Source organism: Chrysochloris asiatica, unplaced genomic scaffold, assembly GCF_000296735.1.
Source record: "Chrysochloris asiatica unplaced genomic scaffold, ChrAsi1.0 scaffold00025, whole genome shotgun sequence".
NCBI classification, from domain to species: Eukaryota; Metazoa; Chordata; class Mammalia; order Afrosoricida; family Chrysochloridae; genus Chrysochloris; species Chrysochloris asiatica.
Window position 1 is genome coordinate 17,203,329 of NW_006408543.1, and position 20,705 is coordinate 17,224,033.

Below are 20,705 nucleotides of genomic sequence, written 5' to 3' on the forward strand. Positions count from 1 at the left end.
CATTCCAATCACCAGTAATGATCAATACATCTTGATTGCATGTTTGATCAATTTCAGATTGAAGAAGTTGGTAGAATTCTTCTATTTCATCCTCACTGGCCTTAGTGGTTGGTGCGTAAATTTGAATAATAGTGGCATTAACTGGGCTTCCCTGAAGATGCATGGATAGTATCATATCACATACAGCATTGTACCTCATGACTGATCTGGAAATGTTCTTTTAGATAACGAATGCAGCACCATTCCTCTTCAATTTGTCATACCCGGCATAATAAACCATGTAGTTGTCAGATTCAAAATGTCCAATATCATTCCATTTCATCTCACTAATGCCTAAGATATTGATGCCTAAGATATACATTCCATTTCATTTTTGACAACTTCCAATTTTCCCAGATTCATACTTTGCATGATTTTCAATGGGTGTTTACAGCTGTTTCTCTTCATTTTGAGTTGTGCCCCATCAGCAAACGAAGGTCCCACGGGCTTTTCTCCCACGGGCTTTACTCCATTTGTATCATCACAGTCAACTCTACTTTGAGGAGGCAGCTCTTCCTCTGTCGCATTTTGAGTGACTTCCAATCTGAGGGGCTCATTTTCCTGCACTATACCTGACAGTGTTTCTCTGCTATTCATAAGGTTTTCAGTAACTAAATATTCAGAAGTAGTTCATCACTCTTTCTTCCTAGTCTGTCTTAGTCTGGAAGCTCATCTGAAACCTGTCCACCCTGGGTGACCCTGCTGCTTATTTAAAATACTGGTGGCATAGCTTTTAGAATCACAGCAACTCAGAAGCCACTGCAGTACAACAAACTGACAGACGAGTGGCGGTTTTTATAACTATTACTTTTCCTATAAATTCCTCCCAGAGTGGTTTTCTTATTCTAGTTGGAGGAGACATTCCTTCATTGATTATCCTTGTACCATTTCCCTACATATCATGATTTTTGGAGCTCTGGTAGCGTAGTGGTTATGAATTGGGCTGTTAATCTCATGGTCAGCAGTTCGAAACTACCAGCTATTCCATGGGAGAAAATGAGGCTTTCTGCTCCCATAAAGATTTACAGCCTCAGAAATCCTTTACGGGGTTGCTATGAGTCAGAACCAACTCCACGGCACATAACAACAACAACATCATGATTTTTATTTTTTAGAAGTGCCTGTATTATTGAAAAGATAACTTCTCTGGTACATTCTTCCATGGATTCACAAAGAAATTGTCCTTTTTGTATTTTGCTATTACAAGATAATCTAGCAAATGGCAATCTGAGAAAATTTGAGAACAGTGATCCTATGTGGGCAGAAGGCCAGAGGTTGGATGGGGAGTGCTTCTCCATTTCCCTCTACAATACCTCCTGTGGTTTCTCTGGCCTCTTCTTTCACAGCCCAAGCTCAAAGGGGCCTGTGGATGAAATACATAATTCACAAAATGTTATCAACGTGCAGAGAACAAATTGGCTGGTTTCACTCTGAGGCAAGAATTAGAAAAAGCTTCACAGAGAAAGCAAGATTTAAAAGGTTAAAACAAGGATGGAAGTAGAGAGATGCTGGAATGTTGGTGGGGCACAGGGGAGTCTGGAAGAGGTCATTCAGAATTTTTCTGGCCCTGGAAAAAGTAGCACCTTGATTCCATCTGACATTACCAGGTGTTAGTTGTATGGCCTTAAAACAATAACTTCACCTTCCCGAGTTTGAGTTCCCCTTCTAAAAAGAGAGGGCAATAATACATACGGCACAAGGCATTGTGGGAATTTGGACTCTTGGTGTGGTGCTGTAGGATCAACACTGGACTGCTGCTTTCAAGTTCTGTGGTTCAAACATACCAGCTGTTCCTTGGAAACCCTATACAGGGTCACTATGAGTCGGAACTGACTGGACAGCACTTAACAACAACACTGTAGGGATTTAGTAAGATGAAATGTAAATCCAGGGTCTAGTCCGAAGGATATCATTCCAAAGTTTTTCCTTCCTCTTAGCATCTCCCACATTTAAGGGCTTTATTCATTAGGCAATGGAATATCAGTGACGATTTTTAAGCAGAGGAATAGTTTGGACTTTAGAATCAAATCTGACCTTTAAAGAGTTGATGTGCTGGCATTGGCAGGTACGTACAAAGGAAACGTGTGGGTTGAAAGTAGTTTGAAAACTATTTAACATTATAACCTCTTGATAGAGAATCTAAACCATATTTGTGATATATGTGTAGACAGGATTTTTAGAAATAGCACTGACAGTTATGTTGTATATGTTGTTGTTAAGTGCCATCAAGTCGGTTCTGACTCAGTGGCCCTGCATCCAGTCTGCCAGGAGTGGCTGGTAGGTTTGAACTGCTGACTTTGTGGTTAGCTGTCCAGTGTTTATCCTACAGAAGGCATAATAAAGAATTACAAAAGCACATTTATGTTTACCTCCTTTTAAAATCCATTCCGTGGGGCTGAGTCTTCATGTTTCCCTGAACAATGAGTGGTGAATGAATAGTTTGGCTGGCCCCATGACTTTTGGGTTATAATGAATTGATTCAAACAATTCTCCAGTAGTTTCACAGTACAAAAGCCTTACATTGTAATTGTTGTCATTAAAACATCCAAGCCCATGTAACAGTTTGTTTTATAATGGAAGCTTCTCCCTTCTTGGTCTGACCAGGTGGGAAGCTAGGGAAGATGGGTGAAGAATTGCTTTACCTTTCCCCTACCAAGCTGTAGAGGGGTTGTTATGAGTCAAAAGTGACTCAACAGCACTTAACAGCAACCAAGTGTTTTAGGGGTTCCTTCTCACCATCTTGGTACCTTTTTAAGGTGTTTTTTAAAAAATGTTTTCTTTTAAAAATGTTTTCTTGTGTGGCACTATCAAATAAGCACTTGATCTCAAGGTCAGCCTGAGCTGGTGGTTCAAACTCACCAGCTGCTATACAGGGGTGCTCTGAGTTGGAACCAACTCGACTGCACTTAACAACAACAACAATGATACACAACATAATAGGTTTCCATTCAGCCTTTTCTACACACAATATTCCGTGATGTTAGATAAGTTCTTCACGTTGTGTCAGCATTTGCAGTATTTCTTTTCTAGTCCGTTCTCATCACTGAACCTCAATCTTCTCATCCATGCTTTTCCAGTAACAATTGTCCATCTGGTTTCCTATAGAATGTTTTTAAAAAGAGTGCAGTACTCAAGGATGATGTTCTTTATGTTTTGAGCTAACCTGCTATTTTGTTAAATGGTAACTTTAGCGGGGTTAGTTCAAGGTCTTAGGAATTACCCTTTTATTGTAAATTGAGTGAAGGTTTACAGACAAGATCATCAGTTTGACAGTCAACAAATCACACACTTGGTTTCATCTCAATGAATACAGTTCCCTTCTTGTAACAACAGTTAATCTACTTCTTCCCTGTGGGTTCCGATTTCCATTCCACCCACCTTCCAATCCCTGCTCACCTTTGTCCTTAGGTACCTGTTACCCCTTTGATTTGGAATGATTGACCATTCTATCATAGTGAGCATACCTTCCTATATATCTATCTACTGTGTGGCTGAAAGTTGGGTCACAAGGATGAGTTCCTTTACAGGCCTGAAGGGTGGTCAATTTCTTCTTTTGTTATAGGTCTGTTCAAGTTTTCTACTTCACTCTATGTTAGTTTAAGTAGGTCATGCTTCTCTATAAAAATTAATCCATTTCTTTTAGGTTTTTTAATTTGTTAGAGTACAACTCTTCATGTTGTTGCTGTTAAGTGCCATTGAGTCAGTTCCAACCCATAGCAACCCTGTATAAGGTTTCCAAGGAGCAGCTGGTGAGCTTGAACCACCACCCTTGCAGTTCAAAAGGCTTTGCAGTCTGGCGCTTTAACCCACAGCGCCACACCAGAACTCCACAACTCTTCATAGTGTTCTGTTTTTATCCTTTTTATTCCCATTGTGATGTCATCCATATGGTATCTTATGTGTGTTATTTGCATCCTCTCCCTCTTTTTTGTTAAATTTACCAATGGTTTGTCGATTTTATTAATCCTTTCAAAGACCTAACATCTTGTCTTCTTGATTGTTTTTATTGTTTTTCTGTTTTCTATCTCATTTATTTCTGCTCTAATCTTTATTATTTCTTTTCTTCTGGTGACTGTAGGCTTATTTTGCTAGTCTTTTTCTAATTGTTAAAGTTGTTATGTGGTGATTTTGTTTCTTCTTTTTGGATGTGTGTGTTAATTGCTGTAAGTTGCTCTCTCAGCACTGCTTTTGCTATGTCCCAAAGGTTTTGGTATATTGTGTTTTTGTTCTCGTTTGTTCCTAGGAATTTTTTAATTTCACTTTTTATTTGTTGGTGTGGCACTATGGGATAATCGCAGGAACAAAAGATTGGGTTGAACCACAAGGTTGGCGGTTCAAGCTCACCAGTCCTTGGAAACCCTATACTGTGTTGCTAAGAGTTGTAACTGACTTCATGGCACTTAATAACAACAACAGCATCACCCGGTGGCTTTTTTTTTTAATGGTTCACTTTTTTTTTTTTTTTTAATGTTTTATTGTGAATTATGTGATCGTTTACATGGGAGAACATTAGTTTTACATTCATCCCATCGTATATCATTTCATTACCATGGTTATAATCACCTCCATGCATCATCAACCAACCAAAGGGTATACCCTGCAAGCCTTCCCCCTGGTCGTCAGCACACAGCCCCTCTCCCTCTCTGGGTTGAGAGTCCCCAGCCGCTCCATCTCTCCACATCATCCTCTCTGCCTCCATCTCTGGTGTCACTGTTTCTCTGGGTAGGGTCCTGCTCTCCGCTCTTCTCCCTTCATGGTCCCAGGGACCTCCACTCATAGACTGCAAAGTCAATCACTCCCCTCCTTTTGCTACAAAACGTCTACCTTTACATTTCTAACCCTCACAGTCAGTCCTGATAACAATTATTCACTAGTGTACCACAGGAGACCTATCCCCATCTCCTTTCATCAGTCCCACCCAGAAAGATTGGATACTACTCAGGGGAGAGTCTACCTTTGTCCGCACCCTCTGGATCTAGGCTCCCTCTTGAAAACTTGTAAGCTAGTCAGTTCTTGCCTTTGTAGCCCCCTCATTTTGGGTAGCCAGTGTCCAAGTTACCCATCTCTGTCTACTCTGTGTATGGAGGGGGTGGGTATGATCCTCACTGTAAAGATTTGTTCCCTCTTTTGAGCTACTGCATCCATAGGTGTAGGTCAAGTTCATCAAGTTGTATCAGATTACTCTTTTTTTCCTCTTCTTTCTTCTTCTAGTTGAGCTCTGATCATACAGTCATTGAAGCCAGGTCAAGTGGGTATTATCTGCAAGTGTGGGTATTCTTATGCATATGCCCTCTCTTCTTATCAGCTGAACGCTTTACTCTCTACTCTAGTCCTCTGTGACTATGTCGCTGATTCTGGGCACACTAGCTTTTCAGCAGGGTGTTATTCCGTTTCTATGTAGTTGATTTTGTTGCCTTGTAGTTGATTGTTGATTTCTAATTTTACAACATTGTGATCTGAGAAGATGATTTATAGTATTTTGATGTTTTTCAATTTATTGAGACTTGCTTTGCAGCCTAACACATGGTCTCTTCTGGAGAATGTTCCACGTACACTAGAAAAGAATGTGTATTGTGCTGTTGTCTATAAGGTCAAGTTGATTGATTGTGTTGTTTAGTTTCACTGTGTCTTTGTTGAGTTTCTTTCTGATTGTTATGCCATTTTTCAAAAATGGTGTATTAAAATCCCCTACAGCTCTGGTAGTGTAGTGGTTACGAATCGGGCTGCGAATCTTAAGGTCAGTGGTTCGAAACTACCAGACGCTCCGCGGGAGAAAGATGAGGCTTTCTACTCCCGTAAGGATTTACACCCTCGGAAACCCTGTACAGGGTCGCTATGGGTCGGAACCGACTCGAAGGCACTTAACAACAACAACAACAACAACTATCATTGTGGAGTTGTCTGTTTCTGTCTTCAATTCTATTAGAGTTTGACTTCCATGTTTTGAGGCTCTTTCATTGGGCATAGATGTTTTTATGGTTATGTTCTCCTGTTCAATTGACCTTAAGACATGAGAGAATATCTTTGTCTCTTATGATGGATGATTTTTGCCTTAAGGTTTATTTTATCAGAGATTAATATTGCTACTCCTGCTGGTTTTTGATTGCCATTAGCTTATTATATCCTTTGCATACTTTAATTTTTGATCTGTCTATCTTTGTATGTAAATTGTGTCTCTTGTAGACAGCATATTGAAGGATCCTATTTTCTTCTCCATTTGCTACTCTCTGTCTCTTGGTTGGTGCATTTAATCCATTGATGTTCAGTGTAATTATCAATAGGTATCAATTGATTGAAGTCATTTGCTGTTCTTTGTTTTTTTTGGGGGGGGTTCTTAAATGTTTCATTATAAATTATGTGATAGTTCATATGGGAGAACATCAGTTTTATGTTCATTCTGTTGTGTATCTTCTCATTGCCATGGTTACAATCCCATCCATGCAATCGTTCCCCCATGCCCTGGGGGGGAGCAGTTTTGAGGGTTGTTGTTTTTGTTTTTGTTTTTTTTGCTGTACTTCTGGTTTCTTTGTTCCACATGCTTTGCTGTGCTGAGTTCATTTTTGTGTGTGCTTTTTCCTGTCAATTTCTTCCTAGTTTTAATGTTTACAAATCTGTATGGATTTTCCTTTTTTTTTTTTTTTTTTGTTATTTGATATGAAGGTATATTAAGTTTCTTTGCGGTTACCCTGTGCTTTATTAATTTCTTCCCCATTTTATAATAATTTGTTTTATCTTGAAATTTACCTGACCTTTTCACCACCTGGAACTCTGTAACTGTGCTTTTCCCTCCCTTCACTTTATAGTTGTCCTGAACATAGACTGGCATCTCTGATTCTCTGTTTCAGTCCTGCATTTTTTTTTCTCCTATGGATACTTCCATATCTGGACTGAATTCTGGGTGGTGTTGCCATGTATGTCAATTTCTGGCTGTTGTTTGCTGTTCTTGGTTCTCTGTCCAAAGAACTCCCTTTAGTATGTTTTGTAAAGTCTGCATGGTTTTTGCAAAGTCTTTTAATTTGTTTTTATCCAGAAATGTTCTAATTTTACCATCATATATGAAGGATAACTTCACTAGGTATATGATTGTTGATTGGCAAGGTTTTATTGTTTTGTATTGTTTTCCAGAGTTTTGTATATGTTTCCCTATGGTTTTCTTGCCTGCAGTTTCTGCTGAGAAATCAGAACTTAATCCTGTTGGTTTCTCTTTGTAGGTAACATTTTGTTTTTACCCAAGCTGAAATCAGGATGCTTTCCTTGTCTTTGATATTAGGGACTTTGATTAGGATATGTCTAAGTGATTTCCTTTAAGATTTACCCTGTCAGGTGTTCATTCCACTTCTTGACTGCTTATTTTTTCATCTTTTGCGATGTTAGAGAAATTAGCTTACAACAACTTTTCAACTATCTTTTCTGTGATTTTCTTTGTCTTTTCCTCTTCTGGAATTCCAGTCACACCTATAGGTTATTCTTCATGTTATCCCACATGAATCTTTTCATTCTTTTTTTCTGATTGTTCTTCTAGCTTACAAGTGTTGAGAGATTTATCTTCAAGCTCACTAATTCAGGCTTCCATTGATTCAAATCTACTCCTTTGCCCTTTCAGTGTATTGTCCAAATTTCTGATATCTTAGTAACAATCTACTGGATTTTTATTTGCAGATTTTGTATTGTCTCCAATCCTTTAACTGTTTTATTTGATTGTTCCATAGTGCTTTTCTGAAATCTTTCTGGTTTTCCTTGGCTTTTCTGTCAATACTTTGGAGGTACCTAAAAATCATTCTCCTGAACTCTTTTTCAGGCAGTTCCAGTACCTCTTTTTCCTCAAAAACATTTTCTAGCTTTATTGGTTGTTTGTGATATTCTCTCTTGTTTCTTCATGCAACAGAGATTTTCTGTTGCTTTTGAGGTATTGTGGTGTTGTATTAAGTTGATGAATGTATGTTGGTATATTCTTAGGGACTCACCAACTTTGGTCTGATGTGTGTGATGAATTTGTGTACCATTCTGTTTGCTGTTTGTGTAAGTTCAGGGTGAATTTAGCTGACATTGGTTGATCTGTTACATAGCAGCTGGTATTGACTCTAGCCCAATTGGTGGGACTAAAGAGTCTGTGGTTGGGTTGTATTGCTTCAGATGCTGTCTCCTGTTGAGTGAGGCAAAAAGAGAAAACACTCTCGCAGGAGAGAATGGAGACAAACAAATAAAAACAAAAGAAAAGAAAAAATCAACAAACAACAGCAGAAAAATAGGCAGAATGCTTCTCTGCCACCTGATGGCCACTTGCCTTTGGTACACCTGAGAAATTTCAAGATGGTCCCACTGTGCCTTTATTCTTTTTCTTTCCCCTTTTATCTACCCAACACGACCATTCAGCTGCTTCTCCTACTGAGAGCTAGTCCAGGGCTGGCTGGGGTCAACTTTGCAGATTTGGAGCAGGGTCTGCCTGAGTGGAGCTATTGCTTCTGTCTTCACCCGCTGGTCTTGGTTGTGCACACAATACCACATCCACATGATTCTGTGCCCCTCCCTCCCTCCCCCACCCCCCATCCCCAGAAAGTGGGATCTTCCCTGGGGTGCACACTTGCAGAGATCTTGTCTCTGGTCATCAGGTTTTACACCTGAGAGGAAAAGAGAAAAAAAATAATTGCACCTTTGTCTCTGTAAGTCACAGGCAGCCTCCTGCAACACAAATGTTTTCTTGTCTCTTAATCTGCTCACAAGCTCAAAATGGCTGTGGCAGGTCCCACTGGCCACTCCAAATCAGAAGTCACCTCCTTTCCTGTCCCATCTGTTCAACTCTCCCTCCCAGTAAGCACTGGATCCACTCTTGTATCCTCTACCTGAAGGTCAGAGTCCCAGGACCCTCTGAATCTGTCTTGTCCAGTTCTTTTGGATTCTTGCTGCAGAGGGTCTGCACAACTTTCTGCCTATTCTGCCATCTTGCCCTTCCCCTATCTTGCTCACTTTAGGGGTTGACTCTTCTACTTCAGGGTTCAGGGCAGGAAGGGAGAAGTCAGGGGACTGACATAGTTCTTACCTAACTGATTCTGGGGCAAGCATCTGACAGTAGCACTTTTGCTATCAGCAGGTATCTAATGCTAATCAGTGTCCTAAACGCTTGCCAGAACTCTTCCTCTACATTACATTACTGGGGATCTGTCATCTGTAATTCTAACAAGGGCAAAAGCATCTCCATTTCCACTGGTCATTTATTCCTCTCTCTGGTCCTACAACTCCAGCTATGCCTTCTTAGTCCTTCTGCTGAGAGCTAGTTGCCACTTGAAGAGTCCTTTGAGGACAAAACCTTAGATGACCCTATGCTATTTCTATCTCACAAACAGCTCCCATCTGGACCACAGGAAGTATTCATGCATCTTTGTCACACCACCATTTGGTTGTGTAGAACGTCTAATAATGGTTTCCTTTCCTATCAACACATCTCCTGTTCTCTCCACCAAATCCTCTCTCATCACATAGACTTTTAGTCTGCCTCTGTGCCTCTAGCTGCAGGAGATCCACATTACATTTCTGAGTGATCCCATCAAAATCTCTCCCCTCATACTTAAGAAAAAAGAAGAGACCCTTCCCGAGAGGGCTCTTTGGGAAGAGGAGTCACCTTCCTAGTACAAGAGCTCTCTATCAAAACTTTCATTCCTTCTCCAGTCTTCACCTCCTGACCCTTTTATGCCATCGCTGATGGAGAGGAGTTTAAGAGTCAAAAGCTGGTGTTTAGCCACCTTTGAAAATGTTGTGTCATGGCTTGTTGTTATTAAGTGCTATCAAGTTGGTTTCAACTCAATAGCGACCGTATGCACAACAGAATGAAACACTGTCTGGTCCTGTGCCATCCTCACTGTTGTTACTCTTGAGCCCATTGTTGCTGTCACTGTACCAATCCATCTTGTCCAGGGACTGGTCCCTCCTGACAACACGTCCAAGGTATGAGAGATGAAGTTTCACCATCGTCACTTCTAAGGAACATTCTTCATTTCCAGCAAGCAAGATGGTGTCATGACCTAGCATGTGGTATATTGTCTCTTATTAGTACTTCAGTCAAATCTTCTGTTTGTATTCTGATAGCGTATCTTAAAAAAGAAGAGGGGGGAAGTGGAAGACTTTAACTTTACCTGGAATAAAGTGAATTTAGAATGTTGTTGTTGTTGTTGTTAGGTGCCATCAAGTTGGTACCAACTCAGAGAGACCCCATGCACAACAGAATGAAACACTGCCCAATCTTGGGCCAACCTCACAATTGCTGCTACACTTGAGCCCGTTGATGCTGCCACTGTGTCAGTCCATCTCATTGGGGATCCTCCTCTTTATCTCCAACCCTCCACTTTACCAAACATGACATTCTTCTCCAATGACTGGTCCCTCCTGACAATATTTCTGAAGTATGAAAGATGAAGTCTGGCCATCCTGGCTTCTAAGGAGCACTCTGGCTATACATATTCTTCTAACACAGATCTATTCTTCTGGCAGCCCATGGTACTTTCAATATTCTCTACCAATACCATAACTCAAATGCATCAGTTCTTCTATAGTCTTCCTTATTCACTGCCCAACTTTTACATGCATATGAGGTTATTGAACATACCATGGCTTGGGTCAGGCACACCTTAGTCCTCAAACTTACATCTTTGCTTTTCAATGTTTTAAAGAGGTCATGTGCACCAGATTTGCCCAATGCAATACATCATTGGATTTCTTGACTGCTGCTTCCATGAATGTTGATAGTGGATCTGAGCAAAATGAAGTCTTTGACAACTTGATCTTTTCTCCATTTATATGAATGTTATTTATTGGTTCAGTGGTGAGGATTTTTGTTTTCTTTTTTTAGAATTTAGAATATACAATTATTATTCTTATGTCTTTAAAAATACTTGGTCCATGGGGACTCTTGGGCCCAGATTCAGTGACATAGCCACAGAGGACTCGAGTGGAAAGTGAAACGTCCAGCTGATAAGAAGAGAGGGCATACACATAAGAACACCCACACTTGTAGATAATACCCACTTATCCTGGCTTCAATGACTGGATGATCAGAGCTCAACCAGAAGTAAAAAGAAGAGGAAAAAAAAAAAAAAAAGTATTCTCATACAATTTGATGAACTTGACCTACACCTATGGAAGCAGTAGCTCAAAAGAGGGAACAAGTCCTTATAGCAAGAATCATTCCCACACCCTCCACATACAGAGTAGACAGGGATGGGCAACTTGGACATTGGCTACCCAAAATGGGGGGCGGGGGCTACAAAGGCAAGAAGTGACTGGCTTACAAGCTTTCAAGTGGGGACCTAGATCCAGAGGGCCTGGAGGAAGGTAGAATCTCCAGTGAGTGGTATTCAATCTGACTAGGTGGAGCTGATGCAATGAAATGCAGATGGGTCTCTTGTGATACAATAGTGAATAATTGTTATCAGGACTGTGAGGGTTGGAGACGTAAAGGTAGACGTTTTATAGCAAGGAGGGGAGTGATTAACTTTTCAGTCTAGGAGCGGAGGTCCCTAGGACCATCAAGGGAGAAGAGCAGAGAGCAGGACCCTACCCAGAGAAGCAATGATGCCTGAAATGGAGCCAGAGATGATGACATGGAGCGATGGAGCAGCTGGAGACTTTAGATCCAGAGAGGGAGAGTGACTGTGTGCTGAAGACCTAGGGGGTACGGGAGAAGGATTGCATGGAGGGGATGGTAACCATGGCAATGAGACGATATACGATAGAATGAATGTAAAACTAATGTTCTCCCATGTAAACTATCACATAATTCACAATAAAACATTTAAGAAAAAAAAATACTTAGTGTATTTTTAAAATATGGTTCTTTTTGTGGAAATTCCTTGATTGGTACCCTAAAAGAAAAATATTTCTGTATTATTTAGATGGAATGCAAAGACACTTTGCTTGTTCTGGAGAAGGGTTCCCGAAAAAGGATGAAATGCTCAAGTTGTATCTTTCCTCAGCTTACTTGGTAAGTTTCAATAATAGTATGGATGAATTTCAGTTCATGTGTGAAAACAATAGTCTTGTGCTTTGTATTTTCAAATACATTCTCCTTTTTTCAGCCTCTGGGAGGGAGAGCTCCATAGACAGTAAAACTTGAAGCCAAAACTTGTGTAAAGGAGAATTCTGTCAGAAAAGTAAATCTCAAAACTTCCCACTGAAAATAGAAGAAAAGTAGTAAGACCATACTCTGTCAAAGGTGGAAAACTTGTGAGACCTGGAAAGACAGGATAGTCTTGGCGAGTTCAGTTTTTACACATGTCTCCATAGACAGTAATCTTTTCTGTCCTTTTTATTCCAGAGGTCAAATGAGATACTTAATTTAGCCGTTGCGTACCCTATATACTTTTGCTCAGTTTTATAAAAGTAATGCCTCTTTCCCATTTTTTAAAAGTATGCATATTGGCAGTAAGGATTTTTATTATTTTTTTATGGGACTGATTTGTCCTTTTGAAGTTTGACAGATGTCCCTGTTAGAGAAAAAAAGTTACCTCACATGACCTTGAAAAAGAATCTTCCTTTTTTAACCAGTACCACATTGCTGTTGTCACTCTAGGGAAGGAATGATTTGATTACTTTGATTAAAATAATAGGAGACACAAAAACAACAACAACAATAAAATAATTAAAAAGTGCTCTGAAGATAGACAGGCAGCAAATGCCAACAAAAACATAGGAAATAAAAATGTACAGATTGCCCAAAAATCTATGAAAACAAAGAAAACCGCTCCATGAGGAAAAATGCATTTATCCCTAGATCTGCTTTCAGTTAGTCCCCAGTTTGTTTGTTTTTTTCTTTAATATGACAAACAAGTATTTTTTTTTACTTACATTATTGTGAAATACATGCCCATTAAGTCAAAATGTCTTTTCATATTTATAATGATATATTTTGAAAAAAGAATGGGCTTTGGGAAGACAGACCTAGAGAGCTGGTATCCAGTCTTGCTCTGTGACCAGGAAGAAGCTACCTAGCCTCTTTGACCCTTTGTTTTGTCTTCTTCTAAAGAGTATTATATGTGGAACAAAACTAAATATTATAAAAAAGATCAGGCTTACTAGTCAGAAGGAGACTAGAGGAACCCAAGACTACAACGCTTGGCCACCCTTCAAATCTGGAACGGAACTCACCCTTGTGGCCAAATTTTCACCAAAGTGGTAGTTAGAAATATATGAGGGGACAGCTATACTAGTAAGATATGCTCACCATGGAATGAACAATCATTCAAGGTCAAAAGGGCAACATTTACCTAAGGACAAAGTTCAGAAGGATTGGGAAGTAAGATGGAATGCAAAGAGGAACCACAGGGAGGAAGTAGGGAAACTTGTTACAGGGAGGAGATTATAATCACTGATCTGAAACAAAGTGTACAATTTACTGAATGTAAAACTAATGATCTACACTGTAAACACTACTCAATTCACAATAAAATTTTCAGAAGAAAACGGTGGATTATAGCCTTCTTTGGGGATAATTGTGATGCTTTAGTTCTAGCAGTGGTACTAGTAGTAATAATTGTTAAGTGCCATCAAGTTGGTTCCAACTCACAGTGACCCTGTATAGGATTTCCAAGGAGCAGCTGGTGAGCTTGAACTACTGACCTTGCAGTTCAAATGATTTTGCAATCTGACACATTAGCCCACAGCACCACCCCAGTACCCAACTAGGGATTGTTGTTGTTATTGTTAAGTGCCGTCGAGTCAGTTCCGACCATAGCAACCCTGTACAGGGTTTCCAAGGGTGTAAATCTTTACGGGAGTAGAAAGCCTCATCTTTCTCCCGCGGAGCAGCTGGTAGTTTCGAACCGCTGGCCTTAAGGTTTGCAGCCTGATTCGTAACCACTACACTACCAGAGCAACTAGAGATTAGAAGTATTAAAAATAAGTCTTCAGCAGCATCTACTTTTTTGCAGACTGCTTTTCAGTTTCAGATTAGTAGCACATTCTTCTCTCCTGTAAATTAATTATTATTACTTGTGTTGGTCCCTCTTTCCTAAAGGAGGTCCGGTGTTTCTTTCTCACTGAAGACGAGGCTACTTCAAGGGGACTCCTAAGCATGTTTACATCAGGAGGACTTGCTCCCAGTTTGGAAATCATAAATAGTACATATACTGGCATCTTCCACTTTAATTTAACTTTGGTAATTACATTTTATTTTATTCTATGATATGTTATTAATAAGATAAATGCCTGTCGGGTGTGTTTTTTATAATAACTGTTGTTGTTAAGTGCCACCAAGTCAGTTTCAACTCATAGCAACCCTGTATAGAGTTTTCAAGGAGCAGTTGGTGGGTTTGAACCACCTTCTTTGTGGTTAACATTCCTGTGCTTACTCTACTGTGCCACACCCGGACTCTTACAAATAGCTAGCTCAGTAATCATTGTATATATGTGTGGTATTTTCAGTCACCTCATGTACATGTGAAAGTTGCACAGTGAAAAAGGAAGACCAAAGAAGAATTGATGTATTTGAATTATGGTGTTGGTGAAGAATACTGAACCTGATAAACAAACAAATCTGTTAGAATACTCCTTAGAAGCAAGGCTGATGAGACTTCATTTCATATACTTTAGATATGTTATCAGGAGGGACCAGCCCCTGGAAAAGGACATCATACCAGAAAAAAGAAAAGACCCTCAACTAGAAGGACTGACACAGTAGCTGCAACAGTAGGAGGGTTAAATGTGACCACAATGGTGAGGATGGTGGAAGACCATGTCGTGTTTCATTCTGTCGTACATGGAGTTGCTATGAATAGGAATCGACTTGTGGCTACTATGTCTTAAGTCAACAACTTATATCTTAAACAGTGTTTTGATTTAAATAGTCATAAATCTCTTATGGAATAAACTGAAATTTTTCAAGAAAGTGAGGTGGCACAGGAGGCACTCACTCATCTCTGCCAAGAAATTTGGGAGACAACTATCTGGCTGACTGATTGGAAGACATCTGTATTTGTGCCCATTCCAAAGAGAGGTGACCCAATGGAATGTGGAAATCATCAGACAATCTCTTTGATATCCCATGCGAGTTAAGTTTTACTGAAGGTAATACAGAAATGGCTGCAAGCATACATTGACAGAGAACCTCCAGAGGTTCTAACCAGATTCAGAAGAGGCCATGGAATGAGGGATATCATTGCTGATGTTTGATGGACCTTGGCTGAAAGCAGAGAATATCAGTGCTTTATTGACTATGCAAAGGCTTTCCATTGTGTGGATCATGACAAGCTATGGACAACATTGTGAAGTATGAGTATTCCTGAACACTTAATTGTACTCATGAGGAATCTGTACATGGACCAAGAGGCAGTTGTTTGAACAGAACGTGGGAACAATGAATGGTTTAAAATTGAGGAATGTGTGTGACTGGGTTGTATTCTTTCACCATACTTATTCAACCTGTATGCGGAGCAAATAATCCTAGAAGGTGGGTTCTATGAAGAAAAACGTGCCATCAGGATTGGAGGAAGACTCATTAACAACCTGTGATATGCAGATGATACAACCTTGCTTGGTGAAAGTGAAGAGAACTTAAAATACCTATTGATGAAGATCAAAGAACACAGCCTTCAGTATGGATTGCATCTCAATGTAAAGAAAACAAAAATCCTCACCACTGGACCAATAAACAACATTGTTATCAATGGAGAAAAGATTGAATTTGTCAAGGACTTCATTCTTCTTGGATCAACTATCAATACTCATGGAAGCAGCAGCCAAGAAATCAAAGGATGTATTGCATTAGGCAAATCTGCTGCACAAGACCTTTTTAAAGTGTTGAAGAGCAAAGATGTCAGCTTGAGGACTAAGGTACGCCTGACCCAAGCCATGATATTTTCAATAACCTCATATGCATGTGAAAGCTGGACAGAGAATAAGGAAGACCATAGAAGAAATGATGATTTTAAGTTATGGGTTGGAGGAGAATATTGAAAGTGTCATGAGCTGCCAAAAGAACAGACACACCTGTGTCGGAAGAAGTGTAGCCAGAGTGCCCTTGGAGGCCAGGATGGCCAGACTTCATCTCTCTTCGGACATATTGTCAGGAGGGACCGGTCACTGGATAAAGATATCATGTTTGGTAAAGTGGAGGGTCAGAAAAAAAGAGGAAAACCCCCAGCAAGATTGATTGGCAAAGTGGCAGCATCAGTGGGCTTAAGTGTGGCGACAATTGTGAGGTTGGCGCAGGACCGGGCAGTGTTTCTTTCTGTTGTGCATAGAGTTGCTATGAGTCTGTACTGACTCAATGGCACCTATCAACAACGTATCTCTTAGAGAAATTAAGAAAATAAAACAAATACTTATGGTTTCTTACTGTTGTTAGGTGCCATTGAGTGAGCTCTGACTCATGGTGACTATGTTTGCACCTTCCTCACTATTGCTCTCATACTTGAGCCCATTGTTGCTGCCAATCTACCTTGTTGGGAACCTTCCTCTTGGTCATTGATTTACCTATCTATGTTCCATTTCGGCTTCTCTCCATTCCTTTCATAGATACAGGTTGCCATCTGCTGTGATTTCCCTTCAGCATGAAACTTTTTTTTTTTTTTAAAGTATGTCTAATGGGTCAAGTCTACTGATAACTAATTCTGTTTTTTCCCCCTTCTGAAAATGTCTTTATTTCCACTTCTGTTTTTTGGTGATATCTTTATTGAGACATAATTTATAAATCAGACAACGCACTCATTTAAAGTATGCTTCCAGTGTTTTTAACATATACACAGAGTTGTGCAACTATCAGCACAATTAATTGAAAGCATTTTGTTGTTGTTAAGTGCTGTCCAGTCAGTTCTGACTCATAGTGACTCTGTATAGGGTTTCCAAGGAGCGGCTGGTGAGCTTGAACTGCCAGCCTTGCGTTTCAAACCATCTTTCAGTCCAGTGCATTAACCCACAGTGCCAACATTTTATCACCCCCAAAAGAAACTCCAGACCTCTCAGCCTCCAATCTTCGACTTCTACCACCAGCCCTTGAGAAGTACTAATCTATTTTCTGTCTCTATAGGAATCCTATTATGGCGCTGCAGGCGAATGTACTTCACCACAAGGTGGGTTTGAACTGCAAGGTTGGTGGTTCAAATTCACCAGCCACTCCTCATAAACCTTATAAAAGGTTGCTATGAGTTGGAACCCACTCAACAGTACTTAACAACAACATAGTATTCTTTATTTTAGACATTTCACAGAAATGAAATCATATGTTATCTTTTGCCGCCACATTTCTGTCAGTTGATCATACTGTGGTGGCTTGCACATTGCTGGAAGCTATGTCACCGATATTTTAAATTTTGGCAGAGTCACCCATGTATTAGTCTGGAAGATTTCAGCTAAGCTTTCAGACTAATAATACAGACTAGGAATAAAGACGGACTGCTTTTGAATATTTAACCACTGAAAACCTCATGAATAGTCATGGAACACTGCCAGATAGCACCAGAATATTGGATATCAAAACATTATGAATAGCACCAGAATATTGTCAGATATAGTACCAAAAGATGAACCCCTCAGATTGGGAGGCACCCAAAATATGACTGGGAAAGGGATGAAACAGTTGTAAACATCCATTAATAATTGAAACATAAAATGTACGAAGAAGTATGAATCTGGGAAAATTAGAAGTTGTCAAAAATGAAATGGAACATATAAAGTTGGATATCCTAGCGAGCTGAAATGGACTGGTATTGGCCATTTTGAATCTGACATTCACATGGTTTACTATGAAGGGAATGACAAATTGAAGAGAAGTGGAGTTGCTTTCCTCATCAGAATATATCATGATCTATGTTAAAGTACAGTGCTATTTGTGATAGGATAACATCCATACACACACAAGGAAGACCAGTTAGTACAACTGTTATTCAAATTTATGCACCAACCACTAAAACCAGTGATGATGTAACTGAAGAAATCTACCAACATCTTCAGTCTCTGATTGATCAAACATGCAATCAGGATGTATTGATAATTACTGGTGATTGGAATGCAAAAGTTGGAAACAAAGAGGAAGGATCAGTAGTTAGAAAATATAGCCATGGTGATAGAAAGAATGCTGGAGATGGCATGATAGAATTTTGCAGTACCAATGACTTCTTCATTGCAAATACCTTTTTTAAACACCATAAAAGACAACTATCCACATTTTGTAGCAAGGAGGGGAGTAATTAACCTTGCAGTCTAGGAGCGGAGGTCCCTGGGACCATGAAGGAAGAAGAGCAGAGAGCAAGAGGGACCCTACCCAGAGAAGCAGTGATGCCTGAGAGATGGAGGCAGAGACGATGCTGTGGAGAGATGGATCAGTTGGGGACTTTAGACCCAGACAGGAAGAGGGGCTGTGTGCTGACAACCGGAGGGGGACGGGGGGAGCAGGCTTGCAGGATATACCCCTTGGTTGATTGATGATGCACGCAGGGGATTGTAGCCATGGCAATAAATGATATACGATAGGATGAATGTAAAACTAATGTTCTCCCATGTAAATTATCAAATAATTCACAATAAAACATTTAAAAAAAAAAAAAAGACAACTATACATATGGACCTCACTAGATGGAATACATAGAAATCAAATTGACTACATCTGTGGGAAGAAACTGGAAAGGTTGTATTGTTAGATCGTCAATTGCTCAGAGACAAGTTCAGGCTGAAGCTGAAGATAATTAAAACAAGTCCGCAAGAGTTAAAATTTGACCTTGAATGTACACCACCTGAATTTAGAGACAGTCTCAAGAACACATTTGTTGCATTAGACACTAATGACCAAAGACCAGAAGAGTTATGGGATGACATGCAAGAAGAAAGCAAAAGGTCATTAAGAATCAGGAAAGAAGGAAGAGACCAAAATAGATGTCAGAACAAACTGAAAATTGCTCTCCACACGGAGACACTAAAGCAAATGTGAGAACGGCACATGTAAAAGAGCTAAGCAGACTGTGTGGATCACAACAAGCTATGGATAACATTGTGAAGAATGGGTATTGTAGAACACTTAATTGTGCTAATGAGAAACCTGTACAAAAACCCGAGGCTGTTGTTAGAACAGAGCAAGGAGATAGTAAATGGTTTGAAATGAGGAAAGGTGTGTGCCAGGGTTGTATCCTTTCACCATGCTCATTCAATATGTATGCTGAGCAAAAAATCTGATAATCTGGATTATATGAAGAAGAATGCTACATCTGAATTGGAGGAAGAGTCATTAGCAGCCTGCAATATTCAGATGTTACAACCTTGCTTGCTGGAAACAGAGAAGACTTAAAATACTTACTGATAAAGATCAGTAATTGCTCCTCAATGCAAAGAAAACAAAAATCCTCACCTCTGGACCAATAAATAGCATCATGATAAACAGAAAAGATTGAAGTTGTCAAAGACTTCGTTATACTTTGTTCCACAATCAACACCTGTGGAAGCAGCAGTCAAGAAATGAAACCACATATTGCATTAGGCATATCTGCTGTTCAAGACTTCTTTAAAGTGCTCAGGAGCAAAGACATCAATTTGAGGACTAAGGTGCATGTAACCCAAGCCATGGTATTTTCAGTAGCCTCATATGCATGTGAAAAATGGACAATGAATAAGGAAGACCACAGAATAATGGATGCTTTTGAATTATGGTGTTGGAGAAGACTGTTAAAAGCGCCACAGACTGCCAAAAGGACAAATGAATCTATATTGGCAGAAGTACAGCCAGAATGCTCCTTAGAAGCCATGATAGCAAGACTTCGTCTCTCATACTTTGAACATATTACTTGAAGGGACCAGTCCCTGGAAAGGGACATCATACTTTGTAAAGTACAAGGTTTGTGAAAAAGAAGAAAACCCCCAGGAAGATGGATTAGCACAGTGGCAGCAGCATTGCGCTCAAATGTAACAAGTGTGAGGCTGGTGCAGGACTGGGCAAAGTTTCCTTCTGGTTTGCATCTTGGTCGCTATGAGTCAGAACCAACTCTACGGCACATAACAACAACTACAGCATCTAACAACAACAATCGTTCACTGTATACCTATATTACATTTATTTATCCATGATTCAGTGGAAGGACATTTGAGGTATGCCCACGTTTTATCATGAATTATACTACTATGAGAGTCCTGGGGTTAATGTGCTGGGCTGCAAGTTCAGTTTGAACCACAACGTCAGCAGTTCAAGCCCACCAGCTGCTCCTCAGAAACCCTATGCAGGGTTGCTGTGAGTCAGGACTGACTTGACAATACTCCACAACAACAACAATACTGCTATGGATATTCATGTACACATTTTTCTGTGGATTATGGTTTTTTTCTCTTGGATATAAAATTAGAAGTAGAATTAATGGCTTGTAAGGAGTCCTGGTGTGGTGCTGTGGGTTAATGCCCCAGTCTGCAAAGCTGTTTGAACTGCAAGGTTGGCGGTTCAAGCTCACCAGCTGTACCTTGGAAACCCTATACAGGGTTACTATGGGTCAGAACCAACTGGACAGCACTTAGGAACAACAACAATGATAACTGTTTAACTTTTTGAAGAAATGCTCAATTGTTTTCCAGAGTAACCCCACCATTTTACCTTTTCACTAGCAGTTTGAGAGGGTCCCACTTCTTCACATCCTTGACAACACTTTCTATTATCTTTGTATTGGGACCATTCCCCTAGGTGTGAACTGGCATCCCACTGTGGTAGGGTT

At 39.9% G+C, this 20,705-nt stretch overlaps 1 protein-coding gene across 1 annotated transcript in view; it reads left to right on the forward strand.

Annotated features, from left to right (window-relative positions):
* The first annotated feature begins 11,926 nt into the window (after window positions 1–11,926).
* The window catches only part of CATSPERB (catsper channel auxiliary subunit beta), a 191,888-nt gene continuing 183,109 nt past the window's right edge, over window positions 11,927–20,705 (forward strand). The window contains exons 1-2 of the mRNA XM_006839633.1: window positions 11,927–12,010; window positions 14,042–14,182. Coding sequence (XP_006839696.1) covers window positions 11,927–12,010; window positions 14,042–14,182 — 225 coding nt within the window. The remainder of the gene's footprint in view (window positions 12,011–14,041; window positions 14,183–20,705) is intronic.